Source organism: Microtus oregoni, unplaced genomic scaffold (assembly GCF_018167655.1).
Source record: "Microtus oregoni isolate MIOR12 unplaced genomic scaffold, Mior012 000038F_ref0000394, whole genome shotgun sequence".
In the NCBI taxonomy this organism is placed as follows: domain Eukaryota; kingdom Metazoa; phylum Chordata; class Mammalia; order Rodentia; family Cricetidae; genus Microtus; species Microtus oregoni.
In genome coordinates this window covers 1990203-2018144 of record NW_024543097.1, presented here as the reverse complement: position 1 = coordinate 2018144, position 27942 = coordinate 1990203, and the positions used below count along the sequence as shown (strand labels likewise).

The 27942-nt window shown below is 44.4% G+C and overlaps 1 protein-coding gene across 1 annotated transcript in view; it reads left to right on the top strand.

Moving 5' to 3' along the window:
- Plekhm3 (pleckstrin homology domain containing M3) overlaps positions 1-27942 on the top strand; it is a 161554-nt gene that overhangs the window by 26600 nt on the left and 107012 nt on the right. Inside the window, exon 3 of the mRNA XM_041631814.1 lies at positions 11520-12452. Coding sequence (XP_041487748.1) covers positions 11520-12452 — 933 coding nt within the window. The remainder of the gene's footprint in view (positions 1-11519; positions 12453-27942) is intronic.

Sequence of the window (27942 nt, the reverse complement as noted above, 5' to 3'; positions counted from 1 at the left end):
AGGTTTAGAATGACGTATCTTAGCCACTGCTTGGTCATTGCAACATGAATAGACAAACTTGGGCAAAAGGCATGGCAGGCTTCTCACATCTTTTCTTTCAGACAAGTTCTGGGGAACAAGCAAGATGTCTCATGTTTTTATTGCCTACCAGGTAAAGAGCAGGGGCCTCCAATACTTAGGCTAAGAGTAGGAAGGCATTCTAGACTAGGCTCACCATCCATTCTTTGGAGTATACAGTTCTCATCTCGGTCTGTGCAGAGAGCTGATATGACCCCGTGGATTTGGAGGCACAGAAATCAGCCAATCTCCTGGGGTCATGGCTGTCCCACAGGGTGAGTTCCCAGTGGCAGAGCCACCCAGAACATAGCAGACACTGGGGAGGCAGTAAGGTATGAGCTGACCTTTGGGGTCTTGTCACATGGTTTGATTGCCTGATTTTAGATGCCTGTGAATGCACTCTGGAGACTGCATTGCCTCAGACATAGGCAGACCAGGGCTGACTCTTCCGACAGGAATGTTGGCTGGACTAGTGGAGAGAGGGTGCTTCAGGGGGTCCAACCATGGGGTATGGCTTGAATCCAATCTCATTACAGTGTGCATTATCTGAAAACGACTGGCTAATAAATGTAAGGGTGGGTCATAAAATGATAGAAAGAAACAGACCTAAAAAGGCAAAGTGGCAACAGTTATTATAAAGGATTTCAGAGTATGTGGTGGAGCCCGAAGCTTCCTTAGGCCCAGCATCTTAATCCTGCTGTCCGCAGTACCCAGGCAGCTTTGCCACTCTGAGGACTTTGACTCTACCATAAGAATGTCTGATTTCTGCCAGGCATGGTGGCACACACCTTTAATCCCAGTACTCAGGAGGTAGAGGTAGGCAGATCTCAGTGAGTTTAAGGCCAGCCTGGTCTATGGAGTGAGTTCCAGGACCGCCAGAGCTACTACACAGAGAAACTCTGTCTTGAAAAACCAAAAAAAAAAAATGAAAAAAAAAATCTTATTCCAACCCAAACACTAATCTTAGTTGTATAAAGCCATGCTCTTAAGGAATGTAGATGAGTGTCTGTCTTTAATGTCCTTCCACTGTCCTGTGTCACTGTCTTGTTATTCCCTGAGGAACAGTGTACTCAGGAGGAGTTCCTCAGAGGATGAAGAAAGTGGAGTCCTGCCGTCACAGAATGAAGTCCAAACAAACACAGTTTAAAATCCATTGAACATGTGGCTGTTAGATAGGGTGGTTTTTTTTCTTCCTTGAGACAGGGTTTCTGTGTGTAACAACCCTGACTGTCCTGGAACTTGCTCTGTAGACCAGGGTCGCCTCTTCCTCCTGAGTGCTGCGATTAGAGGTTGTGCCACCACCGCCCAGCAAGATATGTTTTTATATATGAATAGTAGATTGTATGCACACACACACACACCTGTAAGTGAAGACACATGGTAGAGGAAGATGAGACTGTCTAGAAAGACTCAGGAGTCTGACCCCAACTCTGCTTCTGATTCACCCACCATATAGGTTCAAAAACCATCTTACTGCCTCTCTACAAACCTAGTGAGACAGATTCAGTTATCTTTGCAGTCCTTCCCAGCCTAAAACTGCTCCATTCTATGGCATGTTTGAGCGGGAACGAATTGCTGTATTCAGATCAATAATTAAAGGTCTCGACGGAAACAAGGATGGTTAGTTTTTGAACGAGCGGGAGTTTCTGTGTAACTGGTAAGTACTGCCGCATGAACTGCAGTGGTAACTTTTTAAATAAAAAAATTAAAGGAATCTTTTGTATTCGCCACAGAGCCCGAAACTCAACAAACTGCCAGGATGGAACTCACTTTTCCTCCCTGACTGTGCTCCCATTTTCATCTGCTGCGCAAGGCCAGTGGTCAGCTGAGCTTTTGTTTCCTAGGTGCCGCTCCGGTGACCTGGTCCGCTCCTGGGCGGTGTTTTCTTGTTCTCAGGACTTGAGGAGAAGGCCTCAAGCGGGGGTTTTCTTTGTGGCCAGACAGACCGCTGCAGTCGGGTCCTTCATCCTGAGCTTTGTGACACTGCTTCAGTTCTCTTTTTTCCATCTTTCACTAAAAAAAAAAAAAAAAAAAAAGACAAATTTTTGGAACTTGTACTAAAATGACTGCTTTTTCAATTATGCTGTTTCTCAAAAGCCCCTGAGCCAGGAGAGAAGGAAATATTCATGCAGGGTTGGAATAAGGGAGGTCACCAGGACACAGTCTCTTGCTGAATTTGTGATTCACCCTCCAATAGATTAGTCAGTACAAAGAAGTTGCTAAAATAGGTCACAGGAAGTTGACTGTGTCTGGTCATACAGTTTCCACTGGCTAATGATCCCGTGTTGGCTGCCGCAGCCATGAGCCCCACTGTGCTCCACTGACGGCCTGCGTTCTAATGCCTAACCCTGATGGAAGGGACCCGTAAAAACCGAGTGTTTGATGGTCTTTGTGGGTGTCCTCTTAATGCATTTTATTTTCTTTTGACTGGAAAAGCTGTGGCTATTAAGTTTCCAAACTGCCAGAGTCATCTTTCTAAAACACAGATCATTGTGTGCTACTGTGTTCATAGAAACGAAATAGACAGGACTGGAAAGGTGGTTCAGTGGTCAGGAGCACTGGCTGCTCTGGCAGAGGATCCAGATTTGATTCCCAGCACCCATATGGTGGTGCACAGCTGCCCGTAGCTCCTGTTCTTGGAGATCTGATGCCCTCCCTGACCTCCACACACATATGCGAAACAGACATACCTGTAGGTGAAAGGTTCATATTATAAAAATAAAAGCATAAAATTGAAAAAAAGAACGAAAGAAACCATGCATAGCTCACCATTACTTGTGAAGTCGTGTGGACTTTACGATGCATTCCGGTGTCTTTCCCGCCATATTACCTGTACCTTTCTCTGCTGTGACTCTGCCATTTTCAGATGTACCATGTGCTTTCCGGATCCTGCTTCTGTCCCAGCTGTGTCTTTATGACAGGAGGTTCTCTTTGCCCTTTATGCTCCATCATCTCTCAAGGACTAGCTCAAATGCCACACTGTTCCTCAGACTTCTCCTGCTTTTTCCTTCTTCAGGATCCCAGTTTTTTCTCCCAAGCACATTTTACTCTGTTGTATATTATAGTTATTTGCTTTCTATCCATCTCCTAGAAAGCGCTTTAAAGATGTGAACCATACTGTAGAAAACCTTGTACTACACCAAATATGAGCATGTGGAAAGTTAAAGTGTATGTGTGTGTGCGTGTGCATGCGTGTGCACGTGTGCGTGTGCATGTGTGTGCGTATGCATGTGCACGTGTGTGCATGCGTGTGCACTGTGTACATGTGTGTGCACTGCGTATGCGTGTGCACGTGTGTGCATGCGTGTGCATGTGTGTGCATGTGTGTGCATGTGTATGCCCGCGTGGAGGCCAGAGAGCCCTATCAAATGTCTTCCTCTATCACTGTCTACCTTACTTTCTGAGGTAGGGTTTCTTACTTAACCTGGCTCTTGCTGATTCTGGCAGACTGGCTGACTAGCAAACCTCAGGGACCCTTCTGTCCCAGCTTCCCAGAGCTGGGGTTACAGGTACCTGCTGCCACACCTGGAGATGGAAGTCAGATTTTCATGCTTCCATGACAAGCGCTTTCCCAACTGAGCCATCTTCTTAGCCCTTAAGAGGTTGAAGTCCTTGTGTTAGCACGTAGGTAAGCCAGGGCAGGCAATGAATGGAGCGCCCTTCCTCGGGAGAGACTGTCTCCACTCTCTGCACTCCTTAGCCGTCTGTGCTTCTTCCTGTAGGCTTGGTTCTCCTTGTCCACTCCAGTGTGTCTGCTGTTCTTGCTCAGTTCATGGCATTAATGTTGGCATAGCTTATGGTGTAGCTTCTGACATTGCTAGTCCTGAAAACATACACAGAAGTATATTATACAGAGTAGGTTGTATTTGTGTATTTAGGAATGTATATGTATATAGATACATACATATATACATGTAACCATTAATGACAAAAAGCCATGAATTTTAAAGAGAGCAAGGAGTGGCATATGGGGAGGTTTGAAAGGAGGAAAGAAAAAGAAAATGATATATTATAATCTCAAAAAATAAAGGAAATAATTTAAATGAAACCAGGACAGAATAGCTACATTTTTCTTCCTAAAATGGAAATGGCTTCTGTTTTTCTCCTTATCTTTAGCTGTTTCAAGTTGAATAAAATTTGTTATTAATACTCTTAGTAAGAGCTACCATTTAATGAGAGTTAATTTTGTATCCAACCTCTTGCTAAGAAGTGTTTGTTTTGCCAGGTGGTGGTGTCACCCCAGCACTTGAGGGCAGAGGCAGGAGGATCTCTGTGAGTTTGAGGCCAGCCTGGTCGACAGAGTGAGTTCTGGGGCAGCTAGGGCTGTCTCAAAAAAGATCCTGTCTCAAAAAAACAAAAAGAAAAAAGAAAAAAAAGTGTTCATTCATTGTTTTATTTAATATTCACAGTAATTTAATCTAATGGGGGATATTGACCTAATTCTGGAAATGGGGAAATGGAGACTTAGACATGTGAACTGACCAGCAGTCATGTGGCTAGGCCTGACCCCGAGAGGACATGTGTCTACTCTGTCACACTGCCTCACGACTCTAGGGTGCTTAGGACTTACTTGCTCCACCATAGATAAAACCGATTGGTCCAGATTGAAGTTCTGCAGATTAGAGCTCTACTCTCAACGTTCCCACTTGGTAACATAATTCTTTCCTCAAACCTCTTTGCAAATCTTAAATCAGAATGTTTTCAAAACCCAGCGAAGAGTGGTGTGTGGCAGAGCCTGTAATTGTAAGGCCCTTAACATCTTTTCCCTCTCATCGGTAATTGAATACTTGGCAAATGCCAGGCACTATGTGCAACAACTCTTAGCCAAAATTCCAGAGAGGGGCGGTCCCATGGCTTCTTACCTGTTTGCTCTGTTCTTCTCAGTATATTAATGATGCCTCTTTTCTCCATTCATTGGTACCACATGGTTACAGCAGCCCTAAGACTTCTTATATGAAACTCAGGCAGAGACAGCAACTCTTTTGAGTCTCTCCCAGTTTCAGACTGGGTGGCATGCCCAATCTCAAAGCAATTTCTAGTGAAGGGCAATAGGGTATTGTAAGAGGTTTAAACAAATTAGGATTCTTTCCTCAAGCCAGGGAAGTCATCTCTCCTGAACATATTGCCACCATATCTGAGCAAAATTTGGGTTGTCCTGGTGAAGCATTTGGCCTTAGCTGGAGTTGAGAGAGTGAGCTCCTTCTAATCAAGTGTGTCTACGATTCTCTTAGTGCACAAAGATGTGCTGATGGAATGCCAGTCTTTAAATCTAAGTAAGGGAGATTTTTTACGCTTATTTTCTTTAAATTATAGAGCCAGAACAGGAAGTTCACTGTGGTGTGTACTAACATAAAAGCTCATGTTCGAGATTGCTTATTAGGTTAAAAAGTTGGGTTTGTGACCTCCTAGTCAGTTTACGTCTAGAGGAGAGAAGTTGACCAGGACTGAATTGACCGTGGCTACTACTGCCTACCACAAAGAATTAACATATCTGGCCCATATTTATCTTAGAGCCTAGGCAGGTGACCTGCCTTTTTTCTAGGTTTATGAGGGAGAACAAATAAGATACCCACTCTTTGCCCATAAAGAAAGTTCTCCAGTATAACTATAAAAAGGTATTATCTGATGTCGGCATCAAAAAATCTTTTCTGGCAGAACACTTTTTTTTTTTTTGATTTTTCGAGACAGGGTTTCTCCGTAGCTTTTTGGTTCCTGTCCTGGAACTAGCTCTTGTAGACCAGGCTGGCCTCGAATTCACAGAGATCCGCCTGCCTCTGCCTCCCGAGTGCTGGGATTAAAGGCGTGCGCCACCACCGCCTGGCCAGAACACGTTTTTTAAGCTGAGTCTCGGGGATAGTGACTGTATTATGCAGGCCAGAAGTGTGCTGGTGTCATGGAGCATACTCAGAATGGCTCCCACAGTGTCCTGCCTTCATATGCTTACTAGTCAGTGTCCAATTAATGCCAGCTTGTTAGCTTCCCTTCTCTCCTGTGCCTGAAGAGAACAAAGGCTTAAAATTAGTTCAAAGTGTTTTTCCTACTTCTGCCTTGGACATTATCAAAAACCTTAATGTGAAACAAATTGGACAGCTGGCAGCTGTGTTTTATGGGCTAAATATGGCAAGGAAAAGAGAAATGTTGGTGATGTAGGATGCCAGAGTAGTCTTCAGTGAGGAAGGATATTTCAGCTGAGAATTGAAGGCTGCTTACAAACCCCAGGTGATGAGAACATCCCCACAGAATGGATGGCCGGGAACTGACCTGTAGGAGAGAGTAGGGGCTCAGGTTAGGGAGGATATTCAAACCAGACACATTGCCTTAATGTGGTATGTTTCAAATGTAAAGGGTAGCCACCTTTCCAGTTAGTAGCCTTTAGTGTGTGTGTGTACGTACCACCGATTAGACTAGCCGTGGGCTTTCATTTGTATGCTCCACCCTGGGAAGGAGAAGTGACCTCTTGGCAACTTAAGGAGAGGAACTAAGTGGCAGTCTCTCTCACAGGAAGCCCCAGTGCTGCTCCTGGTCTGCTCTTGCGTGCCGTCTCCTTTCATGTGAGTCCCTCAGGAGGGAAGGGCTGGGCTCCCGCGGGCTCCTTGTGACACTGCCCTGTCATCCCAGGGTCGCGGTTGCTGCAAGCGCAAGCTGCGTCCTCCAGGCAGCTGATCATTTTATCCTCATGTGTCTGTCTACCTGGTGTCTGGTTGGTTTGAAGCTTTGGTGAAGAAGAGGAATGGAGTTTACTGGGTCTCCTCAGGCTTCCATGGCGCATCCATATAGTGATTGCTGGACAGAGGACTAAAGAAGTCGATGTGCCCAACACATCAGGAGGCTGTGACAGGAAGAAGCCTGGACTTCAGAGCTAGACTCTGGGGAGGGAGTGTAAAGCAGTTAGGTGGCTCTGCTCGTCCTTATCAAGTGAGGTAGGGGTCAACTTGAGGAGAGATGGAGTATAAACCAATAAGGAAAGAAGGGCCCACCATTTGGAGTGCAACTCCCCCTTTCTGCCTGTGCTTAGTAACCAACTCCATCCTTTCCTCGGTGTCCACCTCCGCTCCACGCCTTAACCAGAGCTACTCAGATGGAGCTCTCTTCTGAGGTTCAGAACCCATTCGCTGTACTTGTTGCAAGGCTTTGAGCACCTTGGGCTTCATAATGTGAACTTCCCTTTCAGACCCATTTGATTGCCTCAGCTGTGGGTTGTAAGTATAGGAGATTGTAGCCAAGGTACCTGTTGACACATTGGCAGATGTTGGTAGAGCAGCCACTGGTGTAGAGGAGAAAGAGGCCCTTGGAGGACACAGCTCTTGGCAGAAAATACAGCGAAGTGGTGTGACAGAGGACTGAGAATATTCCTTTCCTTTGCCCAGTAAGTGTGATCTCCCGGGGAGGTGAAGGTGCAGGGTAATAGATAAAGCATCAGAACTAGAGGGAGAAATTTCAGAAAGTATTGCAACTTCCGAGGCCTTGAGGCTAGAATGTACATGGCTTATCTAGGAGACACAGGAAGGATTGTGGATGAAGTGTGAGAGAGGGTGACAGATGCTAAAGAGAATTATCAAGGCCAGACCATACCCCACAGACATGGATTATTCATGTGCGATTGTGAAAATAATGTAATGAATTTGAAATTTTGATTTTTTTGCAGATACATCCTGAAGTATTTATAGTTGAAGTGATGTAGTGCCAATAGTTGACTTTCAAACATTCTAGGGGAAAAATGAAATAAAAACCAAGAGTTGGAGAGAGGTAGAAGTGACAGAACATTAACACTAGAAACTGTGTGTGTGTGTGTGTGTGTGTGTGTTTGGGTAGTGTATGCATATGTATGCACTCATGTTTGTGACTATACTTTCCTGGGTCTGTGTGTGGTGTGAATATGTGTGCAAGTGTGTTTGTGGATACACTTTCCTCTGTGTGTGTGTGTATGTATGTGAGTGTGTGTGTGTATATGTGAGTGTGTGTATGTGTGTGTGTGTGTGTGTATGTGGGGGATATACACATAAGTATGCATGTGTGTTTGTGCATGTACTCTCCTCCTGTGTGTTTGTGTGTGTGTATAGACCAGAGATCAACAACATCACGTGCCTGCCTCCTTCTGTCTCTCTTTACCTTGTTTTTTGAGTCAGGCTTCTCACTGACTCTGGAGCTCACAGTTTTGGCTGGATTGACTAGCCTGGAGTCCTTAGCCCCCACGTGCAGGGGTTACAGATGTGCACCCCTACCTGGCTTTTTACACAGGTCCTCGTTTGCACTTTCCGTGTGGAGCTCTCTCCGCACACCAGTGGTTTGCGACACTGGATGGTGCTCCCTTTCCATGTGTGTTCGGAAGTCTCCATGATGGCATGCACTGGAGGGCAAGCTTGGGAGTGTGGACTGAGTAAGTGTGCCTTGGGATGCGTGCAGGGTTTTGGCTGAGAGAGATACAGAGAGCGTAGTTTGGAAAACTGTGAGACAGCCAGGAAGGAGGCCGATTGAGTCTGATGAAGGTGGAGGCCATGAAAAGGAACTAATGACCATTCTCTGGTGGTGAGAATGCAGAAGTGAATCTGGCGCCTGCCTTGCCGGGAACATTCTCCCTTCCCCTTTCGTCAGCAGAGTCAGGTCCTTGTGCCATTCCTGTGTGGTCAACAGGGAGGAGAGGGACGACCTGAAGCAGCTGCGCTGGGCAGAGAATCAGAGGTGAGGTGGCCGGGGGCTTGCTAGCTGCTTAGTTTTCTTATGGAGAGTTTCTGGGCGGTCATTCATCATGAAAGTTAGTGATGATGGTGATTTGTTTAGAGCATGTGTCTGCATTTTTTCTTTTGTTTGTTTTTTTGGTTCGGAAAATGGTGTGAATCTTATTAGTGATCCTATCTGAACCAGTTATGTTCATTAAGATTGAAATTCTCTTGTGAAATTAAGCACTTTAAAATATATGTGTAAATTAAATGAGTTAAAATGATAAGATCTAGGGAGAAACTCCAACTATGGCAAAATTACACACACACATCTTTTTTCCTGATTTTTCAGTAGCAAAAATATTTAAAAATATACTTTAGATCCAATAGAAAGTAGTAGTTGCCAGAAATGAGAGAGACATGGTAGTCCCCAGACCTCTATGATTAACGATGTTAATTATACAAGCACAAAACCCAAAAAAATATGATACAAGCATTCCTGCTCTGAGAAAGGACTGGGTTCCCCAGAAGCTTCCTGGCCCCTTCTCCGTCCTCATGACTCTTGTTAGGTGGCTCAGTGTAACCCAGGCTGGCCCCAGACACATGGTAGCTCTCCTGCCTCAGCTTTCTCAGTGCAAAGACGGAAGGTCTTCCTGGGCGGGAAAACAGTGTTGAAGCACACGTTAGCTTTAATACCCTGGAGATTTCCTAGTGAGACTTCTTGTTCCTTTCCACGTGACCTGTCATCCACATCTGAGCTCACACCTCAGGCAGGAGTGAGACCGTGGCTTGATGTGCTGCTGGGCCAAGCACAGTTATAGTCACACTTGGAATTAATTCCCAATAGCTGCAGTCAAAAGCTCTCAGGCAAGAAGAGGCGGCGATCTCTGTCTAAAAGCAGGAGAGGTAGCTTGTTTGACTCACGGCTGAGCTGCCAGGTCACAGGAGGAATCAGAGGAACTGGCTATGCGGAAGGCAGCCTGACAGAGATTGGGGGGGGGGGGGAGCTGACAATCGTGCCTCTGACAGCTCGGCCTCCCCCCTGATTGTCAGGAGAGAAAGTGCCTGCCAGAGAGTAGGCATCCATTATCTTTCTACAAAGGGATTAGTATGGGTTGTGAGAAATTAACGGCGTTATAGTTAACACAGAAATAGTAATGAATTAACATTAGGACCAGGGATGTAAAGCAGCTGAAACAGGCCTTTCTCCACCACCTTTCTCTCCCTTCTTCTGTTGGTTTGCTGTTTTAAAATGAGAGCTAGCTATGCCTTCCTTCCTTCCTCCCCTCCTTCCCTCCTTCCTCCAAGGGTGACCTATCTTCAGTTTGTGGCTGTCTGTAGAATGTGTCAGCAGAGAGATTGAGAAGCCACTTAGACATTAAAGTTTCTACCAGGTTACTTCTTTACCATTCTCGTGCATGGATATTCTGTCATGGCAGACCAAGGGCTCAGGAGACGAGGCACGGTCGTCCTTACCTGTGGTGTAAGCACCCAGGAAGCTGAGGCAGAAGGATCTTGAGGTTGAGGCCAGCCTTGGCTACAAAATGAAAGCCTTTCTCAAGAAACAAATTCTCATGAGTCTCTCTACTACAGTCCCTTTTATCCACGTACTGTCATGGCCTAAGGATGCTGTGACCAGACAAACGTGCAAGGGAGAGGAAGTGGGGAAAGAGACTGGGGATGGAATTAGTCCTCCCATGTGTCAGATGCTGTGCTAGAAGCTTTATTTCTAACCTAACAAATACTGTTCTTTTTTGTTTTTCAGTTTCGGTTATTTGAGACAGATACATGCTTTGTAGTACAGGCTTGCATGGCGGTCAGTGTGTAGCAGGCTAGCTTCGGACTCATGATCTTTGTGATCCTCCTGTCTCAGTTTTCCCATTGCTAGGATTACAAGTATATACCTGTACCCACCTAACAAATATTTTACTTACTAAGGACCCCTTACTGTATTGATAAAGCATTGTCCTATATGCTGTGCTAGAGCAAAGAGAGCTTACTCCATTAGTAAAGACAGACTTTAAAAAACAAATAAAGTATTGTTTGTCTGGACATTAAATAACTTACAACAATATAGTCTGATGGAAGCCTGTGGTAAAGGATTAATATAGTAGGGCTACCTGATGCTGACCCAGGGATTTATGTCTACAGATGCCATGGGGGAAGGCAAGAGAAGTCAGGAGGAAAGTTCGGTATGTGCTCGCTGACTGAAGCTGAGGGATGCAACCTTGCAAGCCAAGGGCACAGAATAAGCAGGGTCCGACTCAGAGAGAAAACTGCCACCTGAGGTGAGACCTCAGAGGTATTGTAGTGGACCTGAGGGTAGAGATGATGCTGGCTAGACGGCCCAGGTCTGATGGAGGACTGACGGGCTTGCCTGAGGAACAGTTTATCAGCTCACAGTTCACACTGCTCTCCCTTTCTGGCGTCAGGAGCCCAGGAAAAAAGAGACGGAATAGGGATTGGCTTGTGTGATGGGAGTTCTCTCTTGTGGGTTAGAACTCTGCAGAATTCACCTAGAAAGGGAGGAGCCTGGCCAGTGTGATACCTGTTCTGGTCGCAGCTTTCCCAGCATTTGTTTGCACGCAGGCCGCTGTCACGTTGATAGTGTACACTCTGTATGTCCTTGTGCACTTGCTCATCACCTAGGGTGAGGAATCCCCAGATACATCCTGCCAGTTAGTTAATTTTAATATTCCTGCTTTGCTTAATCAGAATCAGAAAGATGTCAGCCCCCAATGTGGTTGGTTTCATGTACCTGTCTTCTCATAGTTATTACTTTAGCTTTTCTTTTCCTCTTTCTAGAACACAAGCAGACATTCCCAAACATCCTGAAGAAGGGTTATCTGGAGATCAGGAAGAACCATGACAGTTACTGGCAAAGCTGCTACGCTGAACTCTCACCCTATGGCCTGCACTTGTACAGCCTTGACAGCAGTGGGAATCAGAGCCTGCATGCCACGTACCAGCTCTCACACTTCCAGAGCGTTTCCGTTCTAGGCAATCTCGAGGCCAGGGTGGTGGACACTGTTCTCTATGACAATTCTCAGCTGCAGCTAAAGGCAGAGTCCCCGTGGGAGGCCCTGGACTGGGGGCAGAAGCTCTGGGAAGTTGTGCATGCTGCTCTGCCCAGTTACATGGGCCGGCAGGATGATCTGGCAAACTCACCAGGACTTGGTCATCATGTTGACTGTACACAGAACCACTGTTTACAGAAGAAATCCAGTGGGCTGCTGTCCTCCCCTGTCTTGGATAGCCCCAAACAGTACCAAAACATCCTCAAATCAGGGACACTCTACAGATTGACTGTCCAAAATAACTGGAAGGCATTTACATTTGTGCTGAGCAAGGCCTATCTTATGGCCTTCCACCCTGGCAAGCTAGATGAGGATCCCTTGTTGAGCTACAATGTGGATGTATGTCTGGCTGTGCAGATAGACAACCTGGATGGTTGTGACTCTTGCTTTCAAGTCATTTTCCCCCAAGATGTCCTTCGCCTCCGGGCTGAGACCCGACAGAGGGCACAGGAATGGATGGAGGCTCTGAAGACAGCGGCCAACGCGGCAAGGAGTTCTGAGCAAAACCTGCAAGTAACGCTGAGGAACAAAGCCAAGGATCAGATAGGTGGCCATGAGCAGCGGAAGAACAAACGCCAGTCCGTGACCACCAGCTTCCTGAGCATCCTGACAACTCTGTCTTTGGAGCGAGGACTCACGGCTCAGAGTTTCAAATGTGCAGGTATGGAGTACATTTGCAGCCTCAAGCTCATGCCTGAGCATCCCTGAATTCTACAGTGGGAATTTGTTTTTAAACCTCATGTGACAGTCACAGATGATTGTTAAAATCATGTTCATAAAAAATATCTCTCCTCTAAGGAGTATACTTCATTAAAAATTTGCTGGTATCAAGGCCAACTAGGGCTACAGAATGAGAGGAGGCCCTGTCAAAAAAAAATATCCTACGAGCCCACAGGTGGCTAAGATGGGATTGCCTTGAGTTGAAAGCTAGCAGGGGCTACATCAAGAGTCTGTCAGGGCTACAGTGTTACAGTGTGAGACCTTGCCTCAGAAATAGCCTAAACCAAACCAAACCAAACCATCCATCCTAATACTCGATGGTAAAGTAAATAGAAGTCATGGGGAATGTCAGTGAGTCAAAACGACTTGGCCAAAGCCTGACCAGACTGGAATTTAGGCTTCCTGAGTCAGCCATGATCCCATTTCCTCTGCCTTCTTGAATAAAAGTCACTGTAGTTGTGTATGTCACAGATTGTTTCATGACAGAATGTTAAGTCCTAGTAGCTATTGTAGCTTTTTAGGCAAGGCAAATGTTCCTACCTGGCAGCTGAGGTTGACTTTGTCAATTCCTGAAACAGTAGAATCTACAGAAAGTCAGCACTGAAAACAGTGTGGAGGTGGCTTAAAGGGAGGGAATTATTCAGCAGATGACGCCTGAGGCATAGGGGGAAGCCCAACCGAGTTCCTGGAGCTGTTCTGTGAGCTTCAGTGTTCTGTTCTGTCCATCTACTGTAAGCTGAATTAAAATCCACCTTTGCTAAACCCCCAGATTTGTCACGATAATTTAATACAAAGACAGACTTAATTGGAAACCTGATTGAGAAGTTTTAAAGTCAAGCGTTTTAGACTTAAGTATGCTGTTTAGAAATGAACAAGAAGCTCAGCACCAGCCAAGCGCAGGTTTTATGTTCTGACTCCCGCACTGAAAAAGAGCATGCGGTGGTCAGAAGAAAACACACACCTTAAATTCAGTGTAGTCACAGTGACCGCCTTTCTATTGGAAAGTAGTTGACTTTAAGGAGGGTCTCGATGACTGTGCAGTAGGAACTTAGAGATGGGATTGGCAAAAGGAGAAACTCTGAGCCAGAAATAGCAGGACCTCCAGACGTGGCAGCACATACCTGTATTTCCAGCACTTGGAAGGCTGAAAGAGGAGGATCGCCAGTTTGAAGGCAGTCTAGGATACATAGTGAAAACCTGTCTCAGAAAATAAAACACATTGGGAGAAACACTGACCCAGTGTATGTATGTGTGTGTGTGTGTATGTGTGTGTGTGTGTGTGTGTGTGTGTGTGTGTGTGTCTGTGTGTGTGTGTATACATATGACAGACTAGACCTTGTGATGAATCATCCAGCTACTTTTGAAAGTGGTTTTAAAATAAGAGGGCAATAGTTTTAGTAGTTTGGTGTATTTAATTTGTCTTGTTTTTTATTTATTTTAGAAATGGTTAGTGTTTCAGGGTCTCATTGGTGCATATATTATTACATTTCAGAATTCAGGCATTCAATAATAATTGCTTAGAAGATAGGCTTCCCAAACTAATAATATACTTGTGTGACATTAGATTGCTCGTAGGGTCAATAAATCTCTTGCTGTTGGAAGACAAGAGAGTATAGCTTTAAGAAACTGTGTAGTGAGAGAATGCAAACCGGCTGGGGCCATCTGCCAGGGCTGTCCATTTAGCTCGTTCTTGCCACGCTTCTCTCGGTTTGCTCCCTAATGCAGAGTGCACTGCCCATGTTTTGCATTGAGGGAAGGGAATATTTGAGAACAAACTAGGTGCATCTAAAAGTTGGAGCAATTAAAAACAGGAAAAGGCAAAGAGAGACGAGGCAGCAGGAAGGAAGCTAAGTAGAAGAGGGAAAATATTGCATAACGGGCAAGAATAGCACTTTCTGGCAGCGTCACCCAGATCCCTGTGGTAGAACACATCCCTAGGCTGTCGAAATTTGGTGCTCGTTAAATTTGGCTTGCTGCACGATAGCTGAGTAGGGAAGTGCGGGAAGTCAGACCATGTAATGTATAGTGTAGCTCATTCTAAAGTAAGATCAGTTCTGTTTCATTGCCTCTTTCCATCAGGGAGCGTGATATTCAGCTGCTTCTTGATAGGTGTAGTTTTACAGACCTTCATTTCCAGTACTAAACCGGAAGGGACAGTGGTTTTCTGCCTCGGGTTGGAAATTATTCTGTGTGTCCTGTAGGGGGCAGAGTCTCAAAAGAAAAAAACAAAACAAAAACTTAATAAACAAATCGGAATGTTTTTTCAAAATCCCTCAGAGCAGTTTGTTAGACTGCTGTAGCACATGACCTTAGCACTGTTAATTTCAGTCACTTGCTCTGCTTCTTGTATGCTGTCACCCTCCTTATGACAAGAGACTCTGTGGAAAAGCAGCTGCATTGCACGTTGAGAAGCAAATTTACAGAACTCCATGGCTTTAGTGTATCTCTAGTGTAGATTGTTAAGTTTTCAATGTCTGCTTAGTCCTTCCCCCTTTAAATGTTCTGAACAAACAGTGTTACATAGAAGGGGGCCCTGAGTAGGCTCTTTGTTCTGACGTCATTTGATTACTAGCGATTCAGAAGAGCCACAATACTGACGTTTATGTATATAGAACAGGACAGTTGTCCCATTTCACTAAATCCTTTCTCTAAGTGAAGAAATCTCTGGATCCTTTCAAATGTTTTTAGAGAGTCCCCATGGAGAAAATGGACACCTGAGGTTAGTTCTGAAGCTGTATGCTGGTCCACGACGGCATACTCCTTGCCTTCTGCTTAGACTTAGGATAGTTAGATTTCGTTTTGTTTGATAGCTGCATTGCTTCCTCCTCCTCAGTTCCACGGCTGCTTAGGAGGCTCTTGCGGCAGAAACTTAACCGTGTTCGTGCTTGCCTCCCGGGGACCCCCGAGCTTGCCAGTTCTACTTTCTGCCATCTGAAAACCCATTCCTGTGCGCATTTGATCATTTGCTGCTTGCCTGGCACTTGTGTGCCTGGGGTCAGTGCCCCAGAAATATGGATGCAGTGATCACATTGGTAACTGCCAGACAGTAGCCATGACAACAATTCACAGCCTTCAGTGGTGGTGCCAGGTAAGACTGTGAAACTGCTCATCTCTCATATTTCTGGCCTATAAGTAAGGCACTCAGTAGGCTGAGTCTCATGTTGGACCATGACATCACAGTGCTCTTGAGCAGGGCAGCATGTGCTGGACTCTGTAGGCTGAGTCTCATGTTGGACCATGACATCTCAGAGTGCTCTTGAGCGGGGCAGCATGTGCTGGACTCTGTAGGCTGAATCTTATGTTGGACCATGACACCACAGCGTTCTTGAGCAGGGCAGCATGTGCTGGACTCTGTAGGCTGAGTCTCATGTTGGACCATGACATCACAGCACTCTTGAGCAGGGCAGCATGTGCTGGACAAGGTGCGCAGTACTGCTATTTGGGGTGCTTTAATATGGCCTCTGTGGAAAGCGTCTGCAATAGAAGATGAGGTGTGCTTCTTTGAAATTATGGGCTGGAATTCAAAATTGTATTTGACAATGAGGAGTCTGTGACGCCAAAATATTAATGCTTAAAAGATGATTGTGCCGCTTATTAAAATATTTATGAAGGAGTGCATACCCATAAAAGGTTCTAAATCTGGTTATTCGTAACTGCTTTATAAAGTAGACTATCAGACAGCATGCCTGTTTCCTTAGGGATTCGACATGTGCGTCTGCTTATTTGTGCTCAGATGCATGGTTTTCTTGGTACAAGCACACAACAGTAACTTCCCAGCACTTGAGACCTAGCAATTGAGTGCAAGAATTTGAAGAGCCTGGGACTTTATAGTTGTGACAGAGATGCAAAGCTCACCTTCAGAAGTGTTCCTTGTGGGACTGTTTTGTAATCTGGACGTGGTTTGGGTGTCCCACTCGGCAGAGCCCATGAGTGGAACTGAAGTGGAGTGTGGGAAGGAAGAAGAATGGACCTAGGTGTGCACCGTTTTCCCACCGTTGTTTTTATGGTTTTGCTCCCTGGCTGCTGTTTAACCTCTGGGGACTGCTGTTGGTGATTGTGCATCTCTGGCATTGAGAGCTGTTACTTTCCTTTTTCTTCCCCTCCAGCCTGGGGGGAGGGGGGGCTCAAGGGGGTGAGTTTTGCTGTGAATTCTTCAGCCATTTAGTGCAAATTCCTGTAATTACCGGCATTGTGTCTCCTCTGAATGGCACATAATACAGCAGAAGCCATTCCTAATTGAGACCTTACAGGAGGTACAAATCCCCTCTTTGTTGAGCCTGACAAATTAGTGCCAGAAAGTGGCAGGGTCCGAGTGGGAATCAAAGCCAAGAAACACAAAGATGAAACTTAAGGCTACAGTAATAACCCTCTCTGTCCTGAAGGGAAAAGAAGGTAATGACCAATGGAAAAATGAAGGGTTGTTTTTGTTGTTGTTGTTATAAATTCCCTTGACATGACAGCACCTCAGGGCTGCTCTATTTATTTAGTAAGAGTGATTAAATAGTAATACCACAGGGCGGCCCATTGTTTCCCCAGGCACCCCCATCTCACAGACCCCTGTTGCCTTGGCTAATTGATTGACAATGGACCACTGAAAAAGAGTTTGTTGTTAGGACCAGGGATGTGAGAGCATCCTTGCACCCTGGTGTGTCTCTGCATGCATGCTTCATTTTGTGTGAAGTGGACTGCACACATACACCCCGCCCTGTGTGTCTCCGCATGCATGTTTCATTTTGTGTGAGCTGGACTGCGCACACACACACCCCGCCCTGTGTGTCTCCGCATGCATGCTTCATTTTGTGTGAACTGTATTCCAGTTTGCCTCTGCCTCACCTTACCCCTTCTCTTTCCCTTACCTTACTTTTCTGTTCCCTTTTTCTCACCGACACCCCAACAAACAGGTAGTGGAGAGTTAGAATTGTCGTCCAGGTTTTGGAGAGGTTTAGCCTCGGGTCAGCTCCTGCTCTGGGTAAGGCAGAAAGCGTAGTCTGAGATGAGAGCAGGGAAGGAGATTGGTGGCGCTTTACGGCAGTAATATGTAGGCTTAATGGCTGTCCGGAACTCGTCTTTGCACTAAGGTTTTTTTGGTTTTTATTTTAATGAAATTCCTTGCTGAATTTCTGGAAAGGAAAAAAATCCTCACACCATTACAATTTACATTTGGGGGCAAGTATTTGGGGGCTAGAAACAAAACCTTTTGTTTTTTTTCCAGTGGCCCTCAGTTCCTGAGAAACCAGATTTGATTACTTGAGGATCAAATCTGGCTGTTGGTGGTGGATGCTGTAAGCTGTGGGAAGATGACCAAAGGCCTCTAGGCAGATAATTAATAGCCTCTGGTTATATATGCCCAACTAGCTAAGCTGAAGATAAATCCCTAATTTAACTCTGTTACAGCTGCAAAAACAAATCATTTCAAGCCCCCAGGAAAGCAAAATACATTAAACAAACAGTATCGACCTCGCTAATACCTCATGGCATTTCATGTGATAAATGGGGGCATATTTCTGGTGAGTGCCTGTTTTATGATGTCCTTTAGACATAAAGGACACCTTCACCCTAGCAATACAAGCATCCCTGATAGAAAGTAGAGAGTGGTTAGTTATTCATCCGGTAGCTACCAGTTTGGAAGTAAGCAGCATTTCTGCATTGGTCCTCATTAGTTACTTATTGACCTTGACGCAAATTCTGCTACGTGGTTGAGAAAGAGAAATTGAATCTGGCAACTGATAGTGGGTGTAGATCTACTTAAAGGAAGGTCTGTTGGTTCCCAGGTGCAAAGATGAGCAGTTGTGTATTTTACTCTTAGGCGAAAAAGTATAAAAGTGTTAGGGAAGATTTGTTTTCATCCTATGTGAAAAAAAATGGGGGAGGGGGGCAGTAATTTGGTGTACCAAAGTGGCAGGTCTTCTAAGGAAATGAACTTGAAAACCAAAAGAGAACGTTTTCCTTTTTGTTTGCAGTTCTTATATGTGTGTGCTGCTTCAAATTTACCTCCCTTTTGGTAAGGATAGTGATAAGACGAAGATTTATTTGGTTAGTGTATAGGACGATAGAGAATTAGAGGAAGAAAAACAAGGAGGAAAAATGCAGCTATGTCTTTTAAGGCATAGAATCAGCTTGCATAAATAAGAAGTACTTTGTTGTTGCCTTGCATGTCGTCCAAGTCATCTTGTCATTGTTTTCGGTTGTGGCTTCTTACTGGAAGGAGAGATCACTAGAGGGGTGTGTGTGTGTGTGTGTGTGTGTGTGTACTAAATGGCAAAATTTTATTTCTCTAAATTTGAATATGACTACAAAGGTTGCTGGTAGTAAAAAATTATCAAATAAATTTTAACTTGAATGTTCATGTCAACAAATATTTAGAAAGATGAAAGATTATTTGCTCGTTAAATTTATTAGATATTTATCAATCACCTTATATGGATCACACATATTCTCCTAGGATCATTGGAATATGTAAACAGGAGTGAGGTACAAGCTGTTCCCTCCAATGCCTTGCAGAAAGCCCCTTCCCTCAAAAAGCATGTAAAGGAATTGGAGAGAAGGCTCAAGAGAGAGTGTGGAGGTGGCTGGTTGCAGACTTGAGACCATTGCTCCAACTCTTGCTTATCCAAGAGAGTTCCCATTGTGATTTAAAAGCTGAGGAGTTAAAATGGCCTCTACTTTCTTACTCATTTTAGATGTTTTTAACTTCCAGAAAACCCTCCTTGGCTTTTATCACATCTAGCAGAAATAATATTGTCTGCCCATTATGTAGTAGATGCATGTCAGGCACAACAGAAGAGTAGGCATAGCCTGGAACCCTGAGGACCGGAGTTGGTTGAGGATGCATACAGGAAAATGAGCTACTCGATCAGGTCTCTGCTGTGCAGTGCCCCGCGTTTAGGGAAACATCTGGCCTAATCCCCACGACAGTGAAACTTGGACCATCAGAGGTTATAGTTCTGTTGTTTTGTGAGTGACTGGCAGTCTTACCTAAGCATTGCTGACGGAGAGGTCCACATCACTCTAAAAGGCTGTCAGTGAAGGGGCGGAGCTTATTAAGGACAAAGACTGGGGTCCCGCCTGGGTTTCCAGTTCTTCCACTTGCAAGTTCTGTTACTGTGGCTAAATGGCTTCATTTCTCTGTACCTTCATTTTTCTCATCTCAACTCTGAGAACACATTTACATCTGCCTTATTGTTTGACCTTAAAGGCTTAGAACAGGGTTCAGCACATCATAAGGCTAGCAATTATTAATATTTGCTTACCTTTGATAGCATTTGCCTGGGTATACATACCAAAGTTACAGCTCTTACAACACAGGCTTGAACCACTAAGATGTAGAATGATAAAACTGAGCAAGTCAGGCTAGAGGGATGACTGACAACAAGTGAGGTTTAGAGTGATAGGTACCTAGTCTTGTATTTATAGTCAGAAGATTAACCACAAAGATGGAGAGCAGAGGAAACTTGACCAACAACAGTCCATGTGGGCATATAAATGAGGCAGCTGGAAGCCAGCGTTCGGTCGGCTTTGGTCCCCAAAGAAGAGAGAAATGACTTCCGAGACAGCTCGATGATGAAGGCACCTGCTGCCGAGCCTGCCCACCTGAGCCAGATCACGTGAGGCTCATGGTGAAAGGAGAGAACAGACTTCTGACGTCCACGTGGGCATGGTAACTCACAGCCCTCTCCCAGAGTCCTTAATGTTGTCTGTCCTGGTCAGGGCTCATCTGGAATGTTCAGCTATGGATGTTGCTCTTTAAAATAAACACCCACATCTGTTGATACAGAAGACAGAGAAGGAACTCTAATCATGGTGTACACATGAGACTAGATGAGGGGGTATAACGTGAGGGTCACGTGTTTGAGAGCCGACACTTACAAGATAGGTGCACTTGGTGCAGTTCCATCTGACGAATGCAACAACCACCGCAGGGGATTGGAGAAAATGAGCAGAGGCCTGTCCAACAGGGCTGGAAAGCTGCGAATTTCAAGTGTCAAGGTACCTAGATTGAAGGTTGGAGAAATGGCTCACAGGTTAAGAGCACTGGCTGCTCTTCTAGAGGATCTGAGTTCAATGCCCAGCACCCACATGGTAACTCACAATGGTCTGTAGTTCTACATATGAACTCTGGGCGCCAGGTACACAAGTTTTACACAGCTCTACATGCACCAAAACACCATACATATAAATTAAAATTGAGGTATTTTCTAAAAAAGATACTTAGATTGTCTGAGAGTTTTCTCAGTTGCAATGCAGAGAGACTAATTTAGGTCTCCTGCAAGTGTTTTTTGAGCCCCCACTAAGTTCTGAGCACTGTGCTTGGTGTACAGAGAACAAGACAGCCCTGTTTTGTGTAAGTAATTATGACAGTTAAATGGAGGTCTTTAGTTCTCTTTCTACCCACCTGGAAGGTTCTTGCTCTATACAGCCTTTTTTTCCCCTCTCATCCTGTAATTTTTTGAATGTCTCTGGTTTAGAGAAAATGAGATTAATGTCTTGTGACTAAATCACATTCAATAGTACCTTTCTTCCTTTGGTGAAGAGAGCCTGTGCCAGTAGGAATACCAATTGACTGAAAAGACGGACGATGGGCCCTTTCCTGGCTCTGATGTCTTCCATTGTGGAAATTGCTCTACATTCTACCCTTTTTAGAGTCTAAGTTTCTAGGTCTAGAAAAAAATCTTAAATAAAAATATAGGTAACAGGAATCTGAACACACACTGAAATAGTAACGTGAGTCTATGAAGAACAATGTTATATAATTTGTATTTTAAAATATTTCATATCCTGAAATTCAAAGAGATTTGATCACTATGTAAGTAGGCCGTTTGATTTTATAGGATATAAATTTGCCTTTTTGATTTATTCCTAGTATTTTCATCATAGAAGTCACATGTATCTCTTTGATATGTTTCAGAAGAAAAGGATCATTTTGAATTTCAGAAGACAGGGATCTTTTGATGGACCTTCCTGAACTTCATAGGCATCACTGTGCCTTTTTTTTTTTTTTTTTGAGCCGTTCATTTCTCCGAGTCTTTGTTGTTATACTTTGGTCTGGAAAGTTCTTGTCCCTTTTTGTAGCTTCCTTTTTGGCTAACATTGTTCTCATCACATGCTCATTTCTAGCTAAACTTCTGAAGAAAGTGTTACTGCATGATTGGACGCCACATGAGTTGAAAGTTTGTTTACTGCCCTTTCCCTGGGAGAGAAATTGGTCTAGATGTGGTTTAGGATAGATTGGGTAGGTCAAGCTCCTTCTTAATTCCCACCTAGGATCTTTAAACTTCTAAGCTCCTCATGGACCCCTAAGGGTGAGAATCCTTACTTGAGAGGCTTTCTAAAATCTAAGGCAGGAATACACTTATGTGAAAATTTGCCTTCGTCTTGAACTCACTATCTTTTTATGTAGCTATCCTTTAACTTGTGATCCTCCTTCCTGGAGCCTCCCACGTACCCAAGGATTACCTCCAAGCTTGACATTTTTTATGTATCTGTAGGTAAGATAATCTAATATCGTAGCAATACCAATTTTTCTTGTATCATTTTTAAAAATCTAATTGTTTACTTATTTGAGAAATATGGACTATATACAGTCCTAGAAATTGCTGTGGGATAACCTAAAAATTAATTTTATAGTAGGAAATAGTAAGACTTTATGCCTACATGTCTTTCCACATTGATAAATGCCAGCATTGAAAATGTTTTAATTAAACCAAATCAATAAGAAACCCGAAGAACACCAAGTTCCTTCTCTTGTTTTGGATGAAAACTTGGGCATATTTACAAAGCAATGACCCTAAGGTGGTGGCCGCTGTGGGAGTCTGTCAGTTTTGACTGTAGATGTAATTCTGTATTATATAATCTTTGTTGAAACCCTCTGTATATCTTGAATGTTCTTTTCTTGCAAGTATTTCTGGACCATTTCTACCTCTGCTCCTTCCTCCTTCTAATGTCCTAGGCAGAACGGAACTCCATCCTCAGGAGCTCCTTGTCTGTCTACTCAGATGAACCTCTGCCATGGGCCTGGGACTTCTTGTTTCACTTCGTGCCCCAAGATGTCTATCAAAGGTCTCCCTACCCAAGATCTATCAAAGGTTGCCTTAGCACCCACATTAGAATCTAGTATCTGGACCCATCCTATGACCTGTCGAGTTAGAGAAAGTCCTGGCCTAGCTATGTAATGTTGTTGGGGGCAGGGAGCAAAGCTCTGCCTCTGGATAGAGAGGAGATAAACATGGCGCACAGGAAGAATGGCGGTTTATAAAGATACAAGGGGAAATTCTGTATTAGGATGAGGTTTAATTTTAATTGGGCATGTTAATTAGGTAAGTCAAAGGGCTTCAGTACTTTGATAGCTGGACCTTGGTAATCACCATCAGGAGGAAGTGGCCAACTAAGGGAATGGACCTTGGTGACTAACTCTCGAAATATAATCTAGTGGTTTTTAGCAAGGCAGAGGGAATGGGGGAGGAGGGCAAGGCCTGCCAGGGCCAAGCTTGCAACACTGAGCTCTCTAGAGTCCCTTTAACCGCTACTGAGCTGTCTAAGTTGTTTACACTTACTAATAGATGTTGAGTGTAAAACTTTCTCATGTCGAGCAGTTTCTAGGCACGCTTGGGTTTCTGCCACACGACCTCTCGGAGCCTGTTGCTATGTTAATGTAACGGACAAGCATGCAACATTTCCAAATCCCCTTAGTTTAAGTGTGACAAGATTACTCCAGTTCACATGCCAGCTACATTTCCAGGGCCACTGGCCCGTTCGCTCTGACTGGCTGGAAGTGCTCAGGGACTCCCATGACCACTCAGCTCTGCTGATTCTCTTAAACAACCCGTAGAACACAGAAGAGATCTGCACTTCCAATTAACCATTTTATTGTAAAGCCGAATGAGCAGACTGCTCTGCATGAGACTCAGGGTACATCATGACCCCATCACATCTTCTGTTCAAAGTGAGAATGCGCCCCAAACTTCTGTGCCCAGAGTTTGTACGGCAGTTTTGTTATGTAGGTAAGGCTAACGGAATCATCAGCCACATGACTGAACTCAGTCTTCAGACCATTTTCCTCCCTGGCGACCAGCTAGCTCTCTACCTGAAGCCGTTGAGTGGCCCCCCATGAGTTCTTCATTACTATATAAAGTCAGGTGTGATTTAAGGGACTCAGGAATAACCAAGGCATTTGGAACATTTAGGGAAAATCCCAGGAATTTTAGAAGCTCCTTGCCTAGACCCAGGTATGAAGACCACACACGTTTTATTTCAACACAGCATATTATATGACCATTTCCAAAACCAAAATGGTGCCCGACTGGAAGGGGAATACTTGATTTCTGTAGCTTCCCAGCAGAGGAGAATGAATTGCCCTTCGCATTCACCTGCCTCATTGTTTTCAGTCAGCTTTTAACACCGACTGTAGCTGTTTAGGGGAGGAGATTTGGGTGGTATTTTCCTGGGTGCTCCTGGCACCAAAAAGCTTCAGAGACAGGCCAGAACCTACGAGCTCTAGACTGTCGGCCTCCTATAGCCCTCGAGAGCACCAGCTATTCTAACGCAGTTACTACTCTTTTAATATATATAAAATAACAAGCTAAACTTGTCACTATTACTTTTAGCTGAAGAAAAAACATCTAGTTTACTGTGTATATATCACTTCTAGACAGGAACTAAGATTCCAAGAGCGTAGACGTGGGCTTGAAGCAATTTCCAACCAGATTAGAGATCACATACACCAAAGCTCATCGAGTCTTCATCATTTTAAATCACATGGGGCTGAACCAGAAACCTTGCTGAAAATAACCGTCCTTGCAAATCACCAGGCCTGTGCCTCTGACTCAGGGAACAGACTTAGCTTGAAAGTCTTGATCTTTCTCCATTTTCGTCAATAACGAGGTTTTTCTCAAGCCCCAGAGACCACACAGAATAGACACACTTGATGTGGTGACTGGGGGGGGGGAGGGAGTGGGGGCATCTAGGCTCAGTGGATAAGTGATAAATTAGGAGCACAACACTTGGTCTGCTGGTAACCCTGCCACTGACTTACAACCTCAAGCCAGCCTTTCCAGTCTTTTGAGTCAGCACCTTCAACACTGTGTCCTCGGGAAAGGCCTGGCTGCTTTGTCTGTATACGATTCGTATATTAAAAAGTTCTAACCAATTTAGTAATATTGTACATCACTATGTTTTTGCCCAGAAAGTATGGTAGGTTCCTCGGTGATGTCTTACATTGGCCTAACAATGGATGGGCTACCTCTGGGAAATGATGCTTCTCATCCAATGTTAGGATGAAGGATTTTAGGTTGAATAAAGGGTGTCTGATAATGCCAAAGCTTTCCTCAATCTCCGGAAGCTTGACTCTACCGGTGATCTTACCAACGTGTATGTGCCAATTGCCCTCCCCTTTCCTCCAGTCCCTGGGGGATGCTCCCTGTCTGAGCCGTCACCTTAAGGAGTTTTTCAGGCTAATGAGTAAAATCTCTTCTTTTTCCTGTCAGATATTATGATGATAAGATCAAATATTATATTTTCCAGAGATCACATTTCTCATTTTGTAATGGTCCCCTAAATTAGCTCCATTTATACATCTGGTCACAGCTGGAACCCCTCTTGCTGAAGTAGCAAAAACCCTGTTCTCTGAGGTCAAGCTGAGCATGCCAGGATCCTTCTTTCTCGGAGGGAGTGACGTTTGCCACACAAGTCTGGTTACCTGAGTTTGATCCCCAGAACCCATGTAAAGGTGGAAGGAGAGAACCAGTTCCCCAGAGTCGTCCTTGGTCCTCTCCAACTCCACTGGTCCACGCACACCCCACCACACACTAACATATGAAAAGTTAAAGACTGAACTCATCATTTCTCCATCTGTAAAGAGGTCTGATAAGGGCCTGAGAGAAAATCAGGGGCTATTGTGCCAAGAAATTCCTTTCAAATGGCAAGGTGAGGACCAGAAAATAGGAATTTCTACTTGTTGCAGTTTTTTAAATTTGGCCTACCTTGTCTAAATAAAAGGATGCAAACAGCCTGCCTTCAAATACCTAACATTTAATTGAAAGATTTGCTTTGGGCATGGGCACAGGTGTATTCTAAGAGAATCAGAAAAACCTGGGAGCCATAAAACAAAGGAATAAAGGAAAGAAGTAAGGGAACGCAGTGTCTTCATCTCATAGGGCATATGGAATTTAGTGTGGGATGGGAATGAAATCCAAGCATGGATTTATAGAACCTGATGAAAGTCACCTTTTTCCATTTTGAGACTGTCCCTACTCCTCCTCGGGTCCACTCTCATGACTTTAATTTTATCAAATTGTTATCATTACTGAAATAGCTCAAGTAGGCATTACTCTAAGAGATGCTGTCAGGGAGGAAGAAGGAAGATTGTGTTTTAAAGATACCGTCAAGTTCAAAGAGATGAGACCCCGTGCAGCATAAGGAAAGAGAAGTGTGTGTTAAGAGCAGGGAGTGATGTGGGGGAGTCAGAGGGGACCGTGGTGCAGTCCTGTGTGTAATTCAGCTGCAGACTGAGTGAGGCTAATGCAATAGGGACTTCTAAATCCAAGTTATAAGAAAAGATAAGGTCCAGAAACAGAGGAAGGAGAGACCTGTTGTTTCTTAGATAAATCAGAAAGATAATATCAACTTCTAAGCTACTGAAAGGTTGTTGACCTTTTAGACCAATCATAATAGAGATGTCACTCGGGCATCACAGAGAGCTGGTGATGATTGCACAGAATGCTAAATGCCAGCGGAAGGTGCTGTAGAAGGAACAGAATCGGAGCATACAGTGGATTCTTTGCAAGACAAAGTATTTGGAGCAGAGCTGGGACTAAGGTAAGGTGAGCCAGGTAGCACAGTATCTTTTGGAGTACCTGAGTGATTAAGATAAAATACTTTAATAATATTCTCAAAATGAAGCATAATGTCAAATGATCCCGAGTTCAGAGACTGTCAGCGTTACTGTTACTCTTTCTCAGGCTCGGCTCTATTTCAAAGAACCTTCCGGTAAGGCAGCATATTTAATACACATCCTCCCCAGCTCTGATAGCCCATCTGAGCCTTTGCTTTTTACATACTGAGGCTGGCCTGTTCTGGATCACAGGCCTTCAGGCACAGTGTGCAGACGGAACCAGTGGGAGGAGGCGGGCTGTGCTAGAGGAACACCAACACCCGTGACTGTAGCCTTCAAGTGAGAGCTCTTAGTGGGCCAGCACGTCACCAAAAGGATTCGTTTGGGAAGAAAAATCCCCGAAGTTACACGCAGGCTATTTAGAAGACAGAGTGAAGTGTGAACAAGACCTCTTTTCCAGGACACTTGCTTTACCAAGCAGCTTGAATAATCTTCTTTGGGTCAGAAAGTAAAGCTTGTAGAAGGGCTTTTCCCGCTCCATAGAAAAAGTTACAGCCGTTGCTGGAACAGAAAGTGGCTAGCTAGGTGAGCATAACGATCTCTTGATATTATTACTCTCCTGTCTTTGCACTGGCCAGGTTTTAACAGTGACGTGTCTGTGTCTGTCATTTTGACCCAGTAAAGCTTTGTTGTGGAGGGAGGCCTGTCCTGAGCAACATCACCTTCACTCCAAACTGCCTTTCTGACTCTAGGGGCTCCTGCAGCAGTCATGGGCTCAGAACATCTGGGCATTTTGACAGAGCCTGCCGGTACTTTCACATCAGGCTGTATTCCCTCCTGCTTTCATTCCCGAGCCCAGACCAAGTCAGGAGGACTCAGCCAGTTCTCTCCCCTTCCACTTTTTAACCTTAGTGGTGAATTTTCTCAAAACTCAGACTCCCACCGTGCTTGAGGCAACCCTAGCAGTCCCTCTGTCTGTTAGTCAGGCCACTGCACCCTGAGCACAGCCTCTCAGTCCAAGCTCTTGTCCCAACCATCTTTACACCTTACAGTGGCGCTTACAGTGGCGCTTACAGTGGCGCTTACAGTGGCGCTTACAGTGGCGCTCAGATCCTGGAATGCAGGGGTTCCCAAGCATGCCCAGGATTTTCTCACTTAAGTCTTTTCTGACATGACCTTTTCTAAAGTCTTTTCCCCCCTCAAAATCCAACAGAAGTAAATGAGAAAGCAAAGTAATTGGCTTTAAGAGGAAAACAGGAATGGAAAAATTGATTTAAATACACTAGGAGCTGAAGTTATAAAATTTCATTATGAAACTTCATCTTACACTAATATAAACAATGCTATTGAAGTGTCTTGTAAGAAAAATTAAAACTAACTTTACAACTCAAATCATGTCTTTTAGAAGTAAAAATCTCTTGTAGATCATTCTGTTTACAACTCCAGGTAGATACTTGGTAGATGAAAAGCAGTCAGTATCTCTAGTTGGTCCACATATTTGTTTATTCACCTTAGCAAAAATCAAGATTTATTGCCTTTCAAGATAAATTTTGACTAAATATTGACTTTAGGTTCTCGATCATTATTTACCCGAAAGACCAATAAA